Source organism: Scomber japonicus, chromosome 1, assembly GCF_027409825.1.
Source record: "Scomber japonicus isolate fScoJap1 chromosome 1, fScoJap1.pri, whole genome shotgun sequence".
In the NCBI taxonomy this organism is placed as follows: Eukaryota; Metazoa; Chordata; class Actinopteri; order Scombriformes; family Scombridae; genus Scomber; species Scomber japonicus.
In genome coordinates this window covers 21,480,988-21,499,026 of record NC_070578.1, presented here as the reverse complement: position 1 = coordinate 21,499,026, position 18,039 = coordinate 21,480,988, and the positions used below count along the sequence as shown (strand labels likewise).

Here is an 18,039-nt window from a genome sequence, read left to right as displayed (position 1 = left end):
TGCTGAGTTTTCAAGAACACAAATTTGGCCTCCAACTTAATAGCTTAACGTCCTGTCTTGCTGGTGTTTTTTTTTTTCAAACACGCTGTAAATCATAAGTATGAGGACATCTTTTCTTGTGTGAAGGTGGTCCATATTGCTGGATTGTGGATGAGTGGATTGTCAGGATTAGAATTTATTGTATATGTCCTGATGAGAAAACCTCAATCTGCATTTCCTGGTCCTGAGCTGTGCGTGTTAAGGTTAGTAGTCATTATGTAAGTCAGATATGATGACTGTATTCAAATGCCCATGGGACGGTTTCCTTCTCAGAACCATTATTCATTACTTGGCCGCATCAACCCTGATACATAATTCATATCAGGACAAATGGAAACTGGAAACTCACAAATCTGCATTAGTCTCAGTTGACAGAAGGATTATTCAACTCAAGTTTTTTTGTGTTTTATTTTTTTGTTTGTTTACGTTTTGACATTATATAATCATAAGTGGGTTAGGGCCTAGTTTTAGTGTTCGAAGGGACCCTACATCCATTATGCATACACACACATACCGATTTCCAAATACAACACAGAGAGCTGGTTTATTTGTACAAGGACTTCTGGAGGTCCTTGAAACTCTGCCTGCCATGCTTATTTTCCTTATAGGAACTGTGGAGTGCTACAGAAACTCTAAACAAGACACATGAAAATGAGATGCAGTGGAGGGAAAAACTGGGGGAGACTGAATGAAGAGACCATATGGTGTACAAGGCTGATTATAAAAACAAACCAGTGGGTGTATTGAAATGGAACAGGAAATGCACAAATATCACTCCCACAAGTATAAACATGTGATGGGAGGCCAGATAAGTTCAAAGCTAGCACACAATAGGAGAAGTGAGCAGCATAAGGATGCTGTATAGAGGAATTTGTACTGGCCCTTTGTGGTTTTTGACATTCTGAATGGAAGATATGTTACAGGCAACAATCATGATAGAGGTAAGTGCCATGTTGATAGGTAGAAAGTACCCACAACGTATCAATAATAGGTACTATATATCCATTATCCATTACACAGTGGAAACACATGGACATAGCATCTGTTTTCACCATTCAGTAATGGATGTTTTTAGGCTTTTTACTGCTCAATGGCACCTTTACCGGATGCTGCAGATGGAAAAATCCAGATTTGGCAAACTGGCAGTGAGTTGCAAGTATGGCTTGGTTTGACCAATAAAACATGTCAAAATGAGTGAGAGGAAATACTTCAATCTCACATTGCCAGTTTGGTGAACTGTGCCCTTAGACTAAGGCACGACTTGCTTTTGTTTCCATATTGAGCGATGGTGGCATTAATGGCCGTCACATGACTCAGAACAAGGTAACTCGGTCACAAGTGGTTGAGTTGGAATAGATGTGACAGGTCCCTATTGTTCTCATCCCGATGCTACATGTGGTTTGACTTTGCTGCTGCAAGACAGTTCTCAATTTTGGATCTCATCTCCACATTGAATAATTATTCTGATCCCTGGTACTTTTTATTACCCAAAATGCCACAATAACATAGTATTACAGGAAAGCATCATGTTGTACGAACCCACTTTGTGTGATTGCTGCAATACTTTGACCATAAAAAAAAACAAACAAAAAAAAAACTTGCTTGTGTTGAAAAATATGCAGTTTGAAAAAAAAAAAAAAACAGTCAAAGCCTTGAAACATTACTACAGCATGGCTAAAGGAGACAATTCTGAGTAAAAGGTGGTCTATGAGTGAGTGTCCAAACATGTAATTTTCTCTTCATGCTGTGGGCCTGTAAAGAAAGACTTCTTGTAGATGCCTTTGGACATTAACATGGAAAAATACTCCGCTTGATTGTAAGTTTGAGAGCAAAGCCACATTTCAGTGGACAGCCGAGCTATAGTAAGGAAGGAATAAATAGTAAGGAATACCAAAGGGCAGAAAAATCCTGACATGGCAGATTTTTCAATGATGGGTCTGCTTCCAATTAAACCAAACAGAGGCGAGCTCAGCCATGGCCTTAAAGATCACTCTGAGCACTGAGGCATCCAGTAAGACCACAGGAGGGGAGATATAACATACTACACATAGTATATGTTGACATGCAGGAACATGAGACCAATTAGCAGCGTGTGTGGTAAACCAAGACTCTGCGGATCATTTTTTGTTTTGGTTTATTGTGCACATTGTTTTGTAGGCCAGTCCAAGGTGTAGAGACTGCAGATGTTTTCAGTATCATAAGAAAGCCAAGTAGTGTTTCTGACTACACTTCATTAGCAAACGGCTTTTTGCACAATCCTTTATTTGAACAATAAACAAAATAGAATGCTGGAGGCTTAAAATTAAAAGACAGTATAGATTTTGTTTTTAGATCAATATCCCAACAATTCCCAAGAGACAATAGTGTTAGGAGCACATACTGAAAAGAGATATTATTGAAGCATTTCACCAGCACATTTCCTGACCAGCCATGAGAGACTGAGATAAAACTGTACAACAGAAAGCTCAAGGTGTCCGTTTCAATGTCCCAACATCCAAACATTCTTCAAAAAAGGTGGGGAGGGGGTGAAAAAAAAAAACAACAACAACAAAAGAACAAAAAACAACAGTGTCACAATTTGGCCAGTAATGATTACAAAGCCAGCAGCACAACTGAACTATTGTTAAAAGTTAGAAGATGTAATGACAGTCTAAATAGCATGCCTCCTTTTTCTGTGTGGAATGAGTCGTGGACTGTGACAAGAAATGGCAACAAGACCTCCAACGGAGAAGGAAAAAGAAAGTTTGAAAATAAATTGCAGGAGAGGCAGTAGGGCCAATATAACGCTGTCCTTTGGTTTACCTGGGAAAGGTTTCTGACTTAGAAACCCCACAAGAAAAGTCAATTGAGACTACACACCACATAAAGATGTTATATTCACATACGGGTAAAAAATAATTTAAAAGTAATGAGTCATTTTGGAAAATATCTAACATAAATTTCAAATTGAAGGGACTGAAACAAATCAGTGTCAGTGAATTTACAATCAAATAAGGGACTTGTTAAATTAAGTTAAATATGTGCCCTTCTATTAAAATAGACATTTTCACTCTGCACCATCTCTTTGATCTGAAGCATGAAAATGTGGGACAACCACCTTCAGACAGGGACCTGCTCTCACTTGTGTACATTGTTTTAATTGATGGGACAGTCTCACAGAAAAAAGAAGACTTAGGGAGATAGAAGTCCAAGTGTACTTCTACAATCATGTAGAAATACTTGAGCGGATTACTTTTTGTTACATGTTAATACTGCGATTCTGACACTGTAGTTTGGAATGAAAAGGGTCGAAAAACATGACAAAAGAGAAAATGACAAAATAGAAATAAATATCAAGCAAAGAACTAGTTCAATTTTATTCATTGTTGTGCTTTAGCCTGTGTAATTTCTTTTCAAAACACCAATTCAAATGCAAGCATATTTCAGAAGGGAGCGAGAGCATGGGGACATCCAATAAATGATCAATGACAAAAAGAAAAAAAAAAAAAAACAAAAAAACCTAACATCCTTTAGTAGCTCAAACAAACAAAAATCATCACAATGAATGAATGAATGATCCAAAAATCAATATCTTCGACAAAAGCAAACATTCTCCTTTTGTGCGCATTTCTGGGGTCATTATGCAGAGCTTAAGCACAGATGTAGTCCTACTTCCCCATAACACTCAGTTTTCCTCAACTGGGAGGCAATGCTGAGCCGCAAAAGAGTGATACAGGTGTCAGGTACATTCCGCTAACACTTCAGACATTTCTTTTGCCTGATCAGGGTTAGACGTACACTGAGTGGAATAACATCACAGATTGAACCTAAGGCAGCCCCCGCTTTCTGCTGACTTGGGGGGTTAGATGGGAGGTGTGGCTCAAAACTACACTGATAAGCCACCTATACACAGGTGGAACCTTTAGACAAGTAAAGACAAAAATAAAAATGAAACAATGGAAAAGAGAAGGAAATGTACAAAGTAAACAAGGGCGGGTTTTGCAATGGAATCTGTCTTGATTGGTTTGCCATCTCTCCAGTGCAAGAACTGAGTCTAAAAACTAGCGAAGTCCATTAGGACCCAAACAAGTTTCCAGTCAGCTAGATTAATTTTTCATATCCTTTTTTTTTTTTACATTTTAGTCTAAATATTTGCAAAATACGTATTTGCCTGTCATATCGTATCGTAATCAATCAGTTTATACTTTGTGCACAGAAGCTTATTTGTTATCACTTAAATTCTAAAGCGCTTTTTTTTTTTTTTTTTTTTTTTTAAAGATAGTCTTTCTAACTCTAAACCCAGATACCATAACAAGGTTCTCTCAAACAAGAAAGCTGCTCAGTTCTCATTTAATGTACCACATCTCCTGTTTTTGATGGCTCAAGTAAGGTTTAAAAGCATCATAAAAGTGAGGAAATGGAGGAAGAGGAGTTGGTGTTGGTGGCAGAAAAGACAATCTGGTCTTGGGAAGAGAGACTTGTAAATGCTGGTGCTGGGTCTTTTCAATGCACTAGGGCAAATTCAAATATGCTTTTAGACTGCTGCAAATTCATTAGGCCAACAGTTCTCCTTACTAAAAGGCAAACACTGATATTTCTATGTCATTTTTCTTTTAAAAAAAAAAAAGAGAAAAAAAAAAAGGTAATCCAAACAAGAGAAGTTACCCCAGCAGTCCATTTGCAGCCTGTGGTGGATAGTTCTTCCTGTGTGAGAGTCCACTGTTCACTATCTGAGCCGAGCTGTGGGCTCAACCAGAGGTGAGTCTTGGGTCCATAACTGTGACCCAAACTCACCGTCTATTCAACAGTCCTTCTTTGCTGCTTTAAAAGTAAAACAAAAAACAAAAAACAAAACAAAACACAGCAGTGGTGCACAGAGAAGAGAGCAGTCACAGGGAAATCTTCGTGAATGCAGCTTGTTTCTCTTCTTCCAAGAGACAAGGAAAAGGGTGTTGGAAAAGCTGGTTCTCAGGAAAGCAGGGGTAGGAGGGAAGAAGAGGAAAATCTTGCAAGAGAACAAGTTGGGCAGTGTTCCTGTTCATTTGTTTGGTGTGTGTTTGTATCACGTGTACATGTATTGTCAACGAGTGCATTTTGAGCATGTATGTTTTGTGTGTTTGTGATTATATTGGGGGATGCTTGCGTATATGACAGGATGTGTGTGTGATGTGTGTGTGTCTACAGCAGGTCGACACGGCGGTAGTACAGCAGGTAAGCGGTGCGCTCTGCAGTCTGCTTCACCACCTGGTACTGGTTGATGACCTTCACCGTCTGGTCGTCGATGCGCAGCCAGCCATTAAGACCAATGTGGAAGACATCCGTGGTGTAATGACCGCCTGTCGCGCTATTCCCATGGTGATAGACAACTAGAAGAGTTTAGTGACAGAAAAAAAAAAGAAATAAACAAAGAGTGGGAAATTTTATTTGAAAAATGTGTAGACTTCAACCTAAAGTCTGAAGCACAATACTGTGCGCAATGTAACTGCAATAATGCATACAAAACACTAAGAAAACTCGTTGTTTTTAAAAAGGAGGCATGTTTTGAGTTTAGCTTGACAACACAGTCCAGAGATTTAATGACTTGTTGCAGCACAGGACAGGTGGCATTAGTTTATAGTCACAATGATGACTACAGAACACTCAGCTAATCAGTAGATGCCAGATGTGATTACATTGTGTTCAACTGCACATGTCCATTTTATTAATTTGCGCACAAGGAGTGATTTATTTTCTTCAAACACTTAATGCAGTTTAAAAAAAACTCTGAACAGGGGACAGAACTCAAGCTAAATCAATCATAGTCATTGCCAGTCGTTTTGACATTTTGTTCATTTATTTAGCACACACTCCTCAACTGTTGGTCAAGGCAGCTCTGGTGCTCATTTGTTAATTCAGCAATTATGAAAGCAGAGGGAAAACACAGGCTGATTAATTATGAACTGTTTTTCCTCCAGCTGGATCAAGTGTTACTTGGAAAACTCAGCAAAACACTGAGATATTCCAAAACACTCTCTCTCATTTATTACGGTCCCAAAGTCCCTCCTGATGTCAAACATAAGAGCAACTGTCAACACCAGAGAGGATGGATGGATGAAGGATCGAGATCATGTTTAACTAACAATTATTACAGTGACAATATGTAACAAAAATATAACCCCATTCACCAGATGTAATGTGAATGAAGTACATAAAAAACAAAACACACCTGCAAAGAGCCTGTAAGTTCTTTGGCCTTTGACAACTTTGCTCCGCACTCCAGAGGATAAGAGATCTGAAAGACAATAACAGAAAATACCCTGATTAGACAATGACGTTCCAAAGAATCGCTCAAATTATAATAACATACAGGATGTGTTGCACCATTTTCTGTTGTTGACCTATTGTGATTCATACTGCAGAAAAATCAAATGTTTAGGGGAGTTTTATGATGATACAGAGTTCTCAATTGTATACAGCTTAGTAGCCAGACAGGAACATTGTTCTGTGGTAGTGTGATCTGTTAACAGCATTTGTTGGGCTCAAAATTGAAATGTAACTTTCACTTTAAGTTTTTTTTCTGTACAAAAATAGTGAATAAAATATTTACGTGTATTTAAAAACTTTAACACTGTCATTTTGACTCATTCTGAACCTGATCTTTTTTATAGCTATGCCGGGAATACTGATACTCATTTTCATGTGTGGCTCCCAAGCTGAGCAGATAGATCATCACTCACCATTCTTTCCTTTTGAGTTTAACAAAGACTCATCTCTCTCTCTCGCTCTATAAATCGTACCGACACCAGCATCTCATTTGGCCAAATCATGGAAATAATTATCTGTCAGACTTTTGATGCATATTTACTAACTTTTGCCCCAGATTAAGAGTTCTTATGACTTATATGGAGTCCTGTCAACATGTTTCTTAGCCACAATAGCGCTTTCATGATTGACTGACATCAACTTTACACAACTATATAAAAAGGATGTGTGGGCAAATATTAACACCTGGTGTGGTCCATACCTTTGCTAATTTCCAGGTCAACGGGGTAATCGATGTTCTTGGTCAGTTTCTGGCAGCCTCCAGTCTTTTCAAAAATAAATCTCTTAAGATGGAGCACTAACACAGGGGGCAGCTCTTCCAGAGTTACCCTCCGACTGATCTCAATCTGAAATGAAGGACAAAAAGAAAAGACGTGCATTCAGAGAAACACATTGTGGTAGAAATAAAATTTATCCCAGACAGCTTTGTTACATTTTCTTCAAACATTAAAAAGACTGTCAAACATTTATTTATAGCTATAGACTTAAACCCAATAAAATGCTACAAAACAAGTACAAAACAAGATGTTACATTTCATTGCAAAACACTAGAGCTTCAAAGCAATGACTCATAAATCGCTCTGTTTTGGGTTGTTTTAAAAAAAAAAAGAGGACAATAATCAGGCTGTGGACCAATGTTTACTGTCTCTGAAATAAAAAAAGACCAGAATGATAGCTTCATCTATTAAATAAAAAACCTAAAAAACTATAAAGATGCCCATTATAAAGCTGCAGCAGTTATTTCAGTACAAGAGAAGTATTTGAGACTACCCAAGGAAACAATTACGAGCTTTGTGAAGAAAATTAAGGGATCCAATGAGGACAATATATGTTTTTACAGTTTTAAAAACACAATAAAAGGCAATAAGAGAAGTCACAGTTCATCAGTGAGGCAGGGTTTCATATAAAAATGTGATGTGATAGTGCTACTGATAGTGTTACTGACACCTAAAAGAGCCTTTTCTCATACCTCCTGCTTGGTTTTAGAAGTGTAGCCCTGGACAGACTCCCGTGCCACCAAGGTTTCTAGAGCCTCCTGGACAGTGCGGATCTTCTCTGACTGGATGTCCAGCTGCAGAGTAAAGAAAGGCTGCAGCGTGGCTGACTCCTTAGAGTTCTGTTGATACACCACCGATCTGACAGAGAATCAAAACACCGCGTAAGATATCCAGAGGAAATACCAGTTACGCATGAAGAACCTGGCTTTCTCCCATCAGGGCAGATTATTATTGATAACTTGCTTCGCTGAGTATATACACACTTCATGGAACATATTTTGAATTTTACAGTCTTTAATATGTGAAGTGGCTTTAAAAAATTGTAAGTGTAAAGTAATTACATCTGTAGATCCTCAAGATTATTGACATTGGAATCATAAAATCATCATAAGCATATCCTGATTGCAACATCAAATTTTTAAAAGGAAAAAAGGCACTGAACATCCTGGCTGCTAGAATTCCATTAAAAAGTCTAAAAAAGACTGAAATGGGGAAAATCAGAGTAATTTACTGTGTACATGCACTTAAATAACCAGGTTATGTGGGTAATCGCAGAATGTGTTTACATGCACCTTAGTAACCAACCTGGTTACTGTAAATTTGTGTATACATGTAGCAGAACAGTAACCAGATGTCTCTCCAACCCCAACCTAGAGGCTGACAGATTTTAACCCATTACTGATAGAATATGCTACTTCCTGACTTTTTGTGGGGGGGTTTTGGTGTGTGTCTTTGTCAGAATGCAGTGTGATTGAAAAACATTTTCAATGGTAGAAATTGACTTATTTAGACTTATACAGGCTACTCTGTTGAAGTTTCAGTAAAATCTAATTATTTTAAATACAAGGACACATCGCTCCTTGTAATGATCTCTCCATTCATCCAGCCGCTCCCAGTCTGCAGTCTTCTTTTAAGCATGTGTGTAGTTGTAAAAAGCCATTTAGGAAACCTGGTTACATGACTACATGGTAGAGTAATAGGAGACATCTATCTGGGGAAACCAGGTTTCTTTAATCCCCTAACCCGAGAGCTTTCTGGAGAAAATCGACTGTAACCGGGTTACTTAAGTGTAAGTAAACTCACTGAGTGATTCCCCAAGACAAACAAATTACTTTTGCTAGAGCCTCCAAAAAAGCAATGGGTTATAGCCAAGCTCAGTGGGTGTACACACCACACTCTGTAAACATACACTTCTGTATTCCATTTCTCTCTGGTTGCACCCATTTCTGAGAAAATAATCCTCTGAGACACTGCACAACTAGTATAGACCTGGACTGTGCCAGACCAGAACCTCATAGACCATATTATTTAGGCAGGCTATGCCTGCACAGGTTCTAAACTTTCAAATTCATCTGAAAGTTAAGACCTTTGTTTGTGAATGTGTGCCCCACGTCTTACTGTCCAGACTTCTTACCACATTCAGTCCACAGTGGCTGTTATTCTGAAGGACTATGGTGCTAGTTGCATAAAAGCTGGAGATGGCTGGTGGCAAACCGATTTGTGATGCCACCATGAACTGAGGTCAAGAGCGAGAGAGAGAAACTAACTGACACAATAGTCCATCAATGTACCTGATGTGTCCGCCAAATATGTCAGTGATTGGCGTGCGGACAAAGTCAGCTTGGCGAGTGATGGAAGTCTTGTTTCGGGGGCCAACTTGCTCCCACTCATCCTCACTACCCTCTTCCTCCTTATCAGCAACATCTTCCTCCACACCTGGCTGGGACTCTGGTCCGTTAGGCGTGGGAGCTTCTGCTCAATGAAAATGAAAGAAAAACATTTTAGAGGTCCAGAGACCAAAGTCTTCAAACTGCCTTGAAATACGCTAAAAATGTTTTAAACAATTCTCATGAAGTTTTGGGGGATTCAAACAGATACAATGTTCTTCAATAGTTAACTCTGAACAACTGCAACAAAAAATAAAACTCCATGTCAGCATTTTATTTGGAGTGTATACTTTCCGTCGTTACCACTCATATGATGGTATGGTAAATAGCTGCAGCTAACAATAATTATGTATTATCAATTAATCTGCTGATTATTTTCATGGTTAAGCATTTGGTCAATAAAATGATTGATTAAACACTCATTACAACATCCTGGAGTTGAAGATGACCTCCTCAAATGTCTTATTTTGTCCAACCGTCCAACAGTACAGACATTTTTGCTAAAAATGTACTATTACTGTTATTCAATTATCGAAATAATTGCCAATCAATTTTCTGTCAGTCAATTAATTGAATTTAGTCATTGCAGCTCTAGTGGTAAATGGTAGAACATTTCTAGATCACAAAACATTGAAGTTTTCATTTTAATAACACAAATGTTCCTTCGTCCATTCCTGTCTCTTGTGACAACAGCACAAGAGACTGTCTGAACAAACGCAAGAATATGCTGTACCACGCCTAGGAAGGGAGGCAGTCATTTAGAAACACAGCTCCCATGGTAACGTGGATATAAATTAAAATATGATTTTTAAAAAATCATTAAACAGTGTTTAACCTTGTTACACTTGGTGTAGTTGTGACTTTATAATCCACATCAGACAAAAAGAATGCATCAACAGTATTTTCAAAATGTGCACATCTTTAACATGTATTTACGTAAATAATTTTTCCTTGACAAAAACCCAAACCAGCCAATCACTACTAGGAAAATGAGCTAAATTGATAAAGTTGATTTTATACTTGCACTGCCATGGGTTCAAATTTACCCATACCCGTTATTCAAAAATACATTAAAGTTTCATTTTGGTGATGTGTGTTTAAAAATGTTTACTGTAGTTGTAGGCAGATGCTACTCTGTTCTACTGAGAAATGTTACACCTGTTGAAAACGGCATCTAACTTTATCACTTCAGTAAATAATACATCCGTGTTGACAATAAAAACTGGTCAGAGATATTTTCGCTTCGTATTTAATTGAAAACAAAAACAAGCAAAAAACCTCACAAGCTCAAGGCTCTGTCTACTACGCTGTACTTCGAGTACCAAGAGCAATAACATTCAACAGATTAATTCGATTGGACAGTATCTATAAAGACTTTATAAGTCTTGTGATATGATTTTGATAAGTGGTAAAAGTGCTTACTCTCTTCCTGAGGCGAGATTAGTTTTTTCAATGCCAGCATCTCCTCGTGCAATCCATTTAGAGTGAAGCCAAGGTACTCCTCCGCATCTTCCTGTCGACCCTGAAAGCAGAGCATGAGGACATCGCCACCAATTAAAACACACCACTAAAAATGCTGACTGTCAAATAAAACACTCATGACTAACAATGAATGTGCATACACAGTCATTCATTGAGGTAAACAGACAGGAGGGTGCAGGCCTCATTGGATAAAGATTAAAGTCTCATTCAGGGTTTAAGTAATTTCATTCATTAAAACTTTGAATCATAATTGACTCAGTGTGTGTGCATTAACTATATTATTCATGCGAGTTATCAAAAACAAGCACATTTCCTTCGAGCACTGTCTGTTCCAGAGGAAGTGTATTCAAAAAGTGTAACAATTACAAAACAGCAGCACCTGGACAGATTTTGCAGTGATTCTGTAATTAATGAGATCCTGTGGCAGCAGATCCTACCTTCTCAGAGAGACTTGACTTGATGAGAGTGAGAAGTCTATAGATGTAAGTGGGTTCAAAAGGTACACCAGGTCGAATGTCTTTCATGGCCTTCTCGCCAACAGCTGTGGACACGGTTTCAAAATTGTACATGAATTGTGTGGACAGAAAATGAAATCATAATGTGTTTGTAAAGGCTTTCTAACAACGTACCTTGCTGTTTGGCTTTAGATGGCACAGGCATGTTGTTGAACTCATTTACCAGCCTTACACTGTCAGAGAAACAAAGGTGATGAGCTTAACATATTTTAACAGAGCATACTGATAATCACTCCTATAGCAGTTTGCTGAAATATTACTCACAAGTTGTCTATCATGGGTGTGGAAGTACATGGTCTCTGTGTTTCATTATGCAGAGGAATGGACTTCATCAGGTGATACATGGGAGGGCATGCAATCAGGGCCTGTAGGGTCTGAGTGTTTAGAGTCAGGGAGGAAAGCAGTGTGTAGTAGAAGCAATGTGACTGTAATAGTCACTGTAATATACTGACAAGTAGATCAATTCTAACATTTTGAAACAAATGGTATAATTCAGAAGCTTGTAAAATTAAAATAACTTCAGACATATTTCATATTTTCATCTTGCAAGTTTTTCCAATCAAACTTGAGGATGGAAACATCTCAAATGTCAGTTTCAATCAGTTTCCCAAAAACACAGTAAGATTAATCACTGTTAAGATGTTTTGTGCTTTCTTTAAAAAGGAAAAACATAATTTTCCTGGCATTCACAGTTTCCAGACAGAGTTGAAAAACACAAAAGTTCACAATGGCTGGGACTTCACACCATCTGCCGATATACCTATCCTTTGTGCAACCAAATGGGTAAATGTGTAAGCACAGTTCTGAAGTGTTAAAAATACATCTGTAGCAAAACATCAGAGTGAAAGGATACAGCGTTGATATAGCACCAGTTTCCCTTGTTGATCAGTCCTCTCGGCTGCAAAGACACTGGTTTATGTATCAACTTCACATTCTCAATAAGTTCTGGGGAATCAAACAGACACAATGTTCTTAAATAGACAACTCTGTACAACTGCAACAAAAAATGAAAACCCACATCAATATAATGTTTTGAGTACATATTTTCATTCATGAACACTTTGATATGATATGTAGGAGAAGACCATTTATAGATGACAAAACAAGCAAGTTTTTTTTAACAACACAAATGTTCTTTCTTCCATTCCTGCATCTTGTGACAACAGCACAAGAGACTGACTGAACAAAAGGAAGAATATGCTGTACCACGCCTAGGAAGGGAGGCTGTCATTTACGAACACAGCTCCCATGGTAACGTGGATATAAGATTTACACATGTGATAATAAAAACAGTGATGTTCAGTAAAATGATTAAACCTGTAGATCTAGCTATGACTACAAAACAATACACATCACACAGAGCAAATACATCAACAGCATTTTCAAGATGTGCATCTTTAACCTATATTTACATAGATTGCACTCATGCATTACCAGTCAAATGTTTTGGACACACCATCTCATTCAAGTGAATGGAAATGTAGATGATTTAACTTGTTGCTTTGCAAAAACACATTGCATTATGAGTACAAGCCAATCACTGTTAGGCCAAACTGATTTTACTTTTGCACTGGCTTCAAACTGATGTATTTCTTTGTCTTTTCTTTAAAAAAAAAAAAAAATTCAACTGTTAATTATAACCTGTGCTGACTGTGTGTGTTATTCATACATAAAATACACACAGACAAAATCTATGGTCAGTTTTTAGCAAATAACTATAGATCTGCTTCTGGTCGTGATTTGTAATTTTACACACCAGTGACCAACTCTGGCCTAACTGAGCCAATGTTCAATGTCCTGTGCAAATGTTCCAGCCGCTTACATATTAAGGAAAAAGTAAACCATTGGCACAACACTGAGGCTTATTGCACATTTCCCTCCCCCGTTTCAATCAAGCCAATCAGTTGTATGGACTGTACAAACAGGTCGTCTGTGGCTGTGTGCTGATCTATTTCAAAATGCTGTTCACATGGAGGTCCATGGTACTAAACACTGGAACAGCAGACTAAATACTATCAAACACATTCAAGTAAAAGCGCTAAGGAACTAAAGTGCACAATAATCCAAACACTGGGGACACATTTCTTTCTGTACATATTTGCATTGCCTAACACAGTCTACAGTCTTATGTTGCATGTTTCTCCTACAGAAAAAAGCCATTATAGCCTGTGGGGATCAATATGAAGCACTGGTCTTTGAGTGACACCCATGAAGATAAGGAAACCCTATTCTGCAAAACATTAATACAGCCCCAAGGTTTTCTACGTAAAAAAGACACATTTTAAATGTTAATAGGGAACACACTATCGCTGAAATGTAAAAACTTTGCATTAATTTATACACAATAACTACTAGGCAGTTTAACAGAACAATGTGTGCTGTAAATGCTCCAATTTGATTTAACTGTTTTTTGTTTAAAGTGAACTGGAGACATAGAAACAAATTAGGTCTCAGGTAGATTTCCACAACCTTTTGAGAGACAACTGTAGACCAACCAGAACATGGTCTACAGGTGTGCTAACAGGTCTGTGAGGCTGTAACAAGACACAGCAGTGCTCTGAGCTAAACACTATCACATCATCTACATGATGACCATCTTAGTTTAGCATGTTAGTTAGTTTGCCATCTAGTTATCACTAAACAAGGTTCAGCTGAGGCTGCTAGGTCACTGGTTTTAAAGGCTTTTGGTCATACCCAAAGAACTGGCCAAATTACAAATTTAGATTGATGAAGGCACTAGGAGAAAAGGCATGGGAATCATGAAAGTAATTGGGATTCATCTTCTAGTCACTACAGATATAAGAATCAAATCTCATGGCAATCCATCCAGTCAGTGTTGAGATATTTTACTAAAAGCCCAAAATGGGAACCTTCTGGTAGTACTCGAGGAAAAGTCACATGATAGCCAGTCAGTAGAATTCATCTTATAACCATTTCCCCATGCAACTATTTGTGTCTTTCCAAAGGTTCATGGAATTCAATCAAATAGTTGAGATATTCTAGTCTAGACTAACCCACAGACTGGCAGTGCACATCCTTAGTCTTAAACATAGGAGCGAAAGATTTTGCATCCGTATCTCATTGCAAGTCCTCAAATGACTGAAACCCGAAGTCCTCCAAAATACCAGTTAACTGTGCTTGTTGTTGTGGTCACTTCAACGATTGTCGAAGCCAAACCACAATTGTTTGGCCTTAGTTTATTTTCTAGCCTGCCTGATAAATACACATGTTCCTCTTTGAATATCACACTTAAAAAAGGTAACATGTGATTTGAGATGCCTCAATCCTCAATGCCTGAATCCTTACAACATGTAAAAAAATTATAGAACATCCACCTCTGATACAGCTGTGTGAGGGGAATGAGGCAGGCATGCCAAGGCCTCCTGGCCTACTTATATTGGTGTTATACTGGAAATGGGGTATGAGACAAAGTGGGTTACACAAATGTGACTAATGACTCAGTATATGGCAGCTATTTGGGATGTAATACCACCATCTAGTGTTCATTTAATTTCTTGAACATGAATATAACATGCCCTAAACATTTCCCTGGGGTAATGTGTTAATGAACAAATTCAGCTTAGATTTTCATGTAAATGACCATAGGCTGCAAAATAAAACTGGTCACTTATCTCTACTGCTAAATTATTTAAAAGTTTACAATCACTTAATACAAGAGGCAGAACAGTACAGTTGTCTCAACATTGCCACCAAGTGGACAGATGGGGAATTAAGCAGCAATGCACATTTCTTACAGCAAAACACTACAAAACATGTAGAATGGGTTGTTTTCTGAAACATCTTCATGTAATACCTGCAAGTTTAGGGGCCATAGGATCCTCTGATACGTGGACAGGGCCATCTTTGACCTCCACAACTTTCTCAGGCTGCTCTGGCGTAGCAAGGGAGGGAGCCACGACTTCCACAACATTCTTTACCTCCACAAAGGCCTGAGGGCCCCCAGGCAGAGGCTTGGAGTTGTGGAAGAGGCTAGCCCAGGATTTGGGGAGGTTGGCAGTAGGTGCAGCAGGAATCACAGGCGATTGAGCCTGCTCTGTCACTACTGGCTGGGCAGCAGAGTCTGGGGAGCCCTGCTGAGCCTGCTCCCCAATCTCACAGTCTTCTTTGTGTCCATCTGCACTGACAGGAGTATCAGGCTCTGCTAGCCCATTGGCTACCCCACTGTCTGCTAACTCCCTTCCCTCCAATTCAGTAGTCATAATGGATGCCGCAACGGAGGGGGTAGCCACAGCAGCTGAAGGAGGAAGAGGTGATTTGGAGCGGGGGCTGTGTGGAGTATCTGAAAGTTCAGGGCTCTGTGGAGCCAAATGATCTGGCTGCTGATCTGCAGTCCTCGGTCCCTCTGTCATCCCTCTGCTTTGAGAGGAGGATGAAGAGGAGGAAGTTGCATTGTTGCCATCTGATAAAGAGGCAGCTCCACTTGTTAAGTCCAAAGAAGAGTCATCAGGGCTATCACAAGTCCTCTGATCGGCAGCGGATGTGGGGGCAAACTTGGTTGCTGTCACTGCGGCTGTTGCCGTGGAGACAAGACAAGGGGTGGAAAGTTCAGCCCCTGACAATGCCTTACCGTCCACATCCTCAGCACTGTGGTGTGGGGTGCCGAGTGCATGTCCGTTCACCAGTGCTGTCACAGGCGTCCCATCTGCTGCACTGCTGCTGTTGTTGCTGCTGCCAGTTGCCGGGTCCAGGTAGTTGTAATATCCTGGCGGTCGCTTTTTCTTTTTCTTCCTCTCCCGCTGTCCAAGGCTGCCAGGGAGTCCGTCCATGTCCTGGCAGGCCTGGTGATTGTCCAAGGCCGAGGCCTCTGTGTCGGGGCCATCCAGCGAGTTGAAGTGAGCTCCATCAGGGACATCAGCTGCTGGTGGAACTGTCTGTTGGGCTTTCTGGGCTGTCTGGCAGCCCAGGATGAACTCTGGAGCCTGGGGGTTGAGGGTGCTCGACACCTTGTATAAGGGATCATTCACCCCAACAGGCTTAGAGTCCATCACCTCGTCAACGCCAAACTCAATGCGCTGATAGTCTTCTGCTGCAGGTAACATAACACATAAATTAATTAGAAACAACAAGTTTTTTCCTCAAATACAGCCTAAATATGAAAGAAAACACTGCTTTATGAGATGTCCTCATATAAAAACTGTAAATCCCAAAAGGGATTGTGGGAGCTCTGACTGAATCTGACATACCGATAAAAAGAAAAAAATACACCTATTTTTAGCTCCAACAACTATTGCTGAGCCTATACTTGACTAAACCCACATTCCTTATTTATGCAACTCCCAAGGATATTGCTAATAAATCCAGAAGTAGGATGATTCAACAACTAACATTTCCCATTCGGCACAAAGAGACAATGAAGTCTAAAGGCTACATATTCTACAGCATACTGACAACATTAGCTAGCAATTATATAGCCAGACTGAATAATTTGTTGTAAATCTATTTATGTATAGACATAAATTTGAATGTATAAAATTGAACCAAGCTTTGTTTGGCACTAGAAGCCAACCACTTTGCACAGTTGAGGCTAAACTGCCACAGAAGCAAAACAATCATAATTTCTTAAAAGTTACTGAGATTTCATATTTAGTTTGCATTCAAGGGTTCAAGTGCATATGCAAATTGTGCTGAATTTACCTTTAAATAAAAAGACCTAGTTTCTTGACAAGCGTGATAAGATATTCTTCATAAAAAAGTGTCTAAAAGAGGTAGGTTGATAAACATTAAAGTAATCAGAAATTATAGAATAAAGTTATGTGTAAAAACAGTCCTGATAAACATGATAAAATCCAAAAAATAACATGCCTACCTTACCCTTTCATACATGGTTAAACCCACCATCCAACATTAATTTAAGAAGTTTTAGACAATATTCTTTTATAGATGACTGAATCTTCATGATTCATGTGTTTTTAAACTGCATTTTTTATGTATAGCAAGGTGACAACTGATATTTTCTGACTTGAGGCCTAGGATTCAAATGTCATCTATAAATTGCCTAGGACTCAAATGTCATCTATAAATTAACTAACTGTAAATGAACCATGTATTGCATGAAGTTGATATATTCTGGTGGAGACATCCGATTAAAATAAGTTTGCTGTTTGTTGGTGTGCCATTTTATCCCAAATGAAGTTAGTTGGCTATTTAAACAAACTCAGTCTTTATTTCAATTTTATACATTCACAAATATCCTCAGTTGTGTTTCATTATTCATATGCCCTGATATGTAGCTGGAATGAAAGGAATGCATTTCAACAACTTAAATATTTTGGATGTGCCAAAAGTGAAATGGTCTGGATACTTCACAATGGACTGCACATGAATGATGTACATCAAAGTGCATCATTTCTGTAAGACAGAGTACTTCTTAGATGAACATTGTCAAAACAGTTTCAGTAATGTAGAACAATGTACACAAACATGTCTGTCATCATTATAAAACAATTGTACTTCATTGTTTAGTTAAAATGTGTTGCATGGCAGCTTAAATAATAAATGATTATGCAGTGTGAGGCGCAAAAGGTGAAAAAGTGAACA

At 38.7% G+C, this 18,039-nt stretch overlaps 1 protein-coding gene across 2 annotated transcripts in view; it reads right to left on the bottom strand.

Moving 5' to 3' along the window:
- Positions 1-2,284: 2,284 nt before the first annotated feature.
- The window catches only part of usp10 (ubiquitin specific peptidase 10), a 28,194-nt gene continuing 12,439 nt past the window's right edge, over positions 2,285-18,039 (bottom strand). The window contains exons 5-15 of one of the 2 annotated variants that reach the window (XM_053321344.1): positions 15,296-16,528; positions 12,335-12,426; positions 11,746-11,855; positions 11,596-11,654; positions 11,404-11,507; positions 10,907-11,006; positions 9,389-9,569; positions 7,790-7,955; positions 7,022-7,166; positions 6,224-6,289; positions 2,285-5,384 (exon numbers count right to left, since the gene is read on the bottom strand). In XM_053321344.1, the coding sequence (XP_053177319.1) occupies positions 5,197-5,384; positions 6,224-6,289; positions 7,022-7,166; positions 7,790-7,955; positions 9,389-9,569; positions 10,907-11,006; positions 11,404-11,507; positions 11,596-11,654; positions 11,746-11,855; positions 12,335-12,426; positions 15,296-16,528 (2,444 nt within the window). In that variant the 3' untranslated portion in view covers positions 2,285-5,196. The remainder of the gene's footprint in view (positions 5,385-6,223; positions 6,290-7,021; positions 7,167-7,789; positions 7,956-9,388; positions 9,570-10,906; positions 11,007-11,403; positions 11,508-11,595; positions 11,655-11,745; positions 11,856-12,334; positions 12,427-15,295; positions 16,529-18,039) is intronic. The other variant, XM_053321353.1, reaches the window with a different exon arrangement.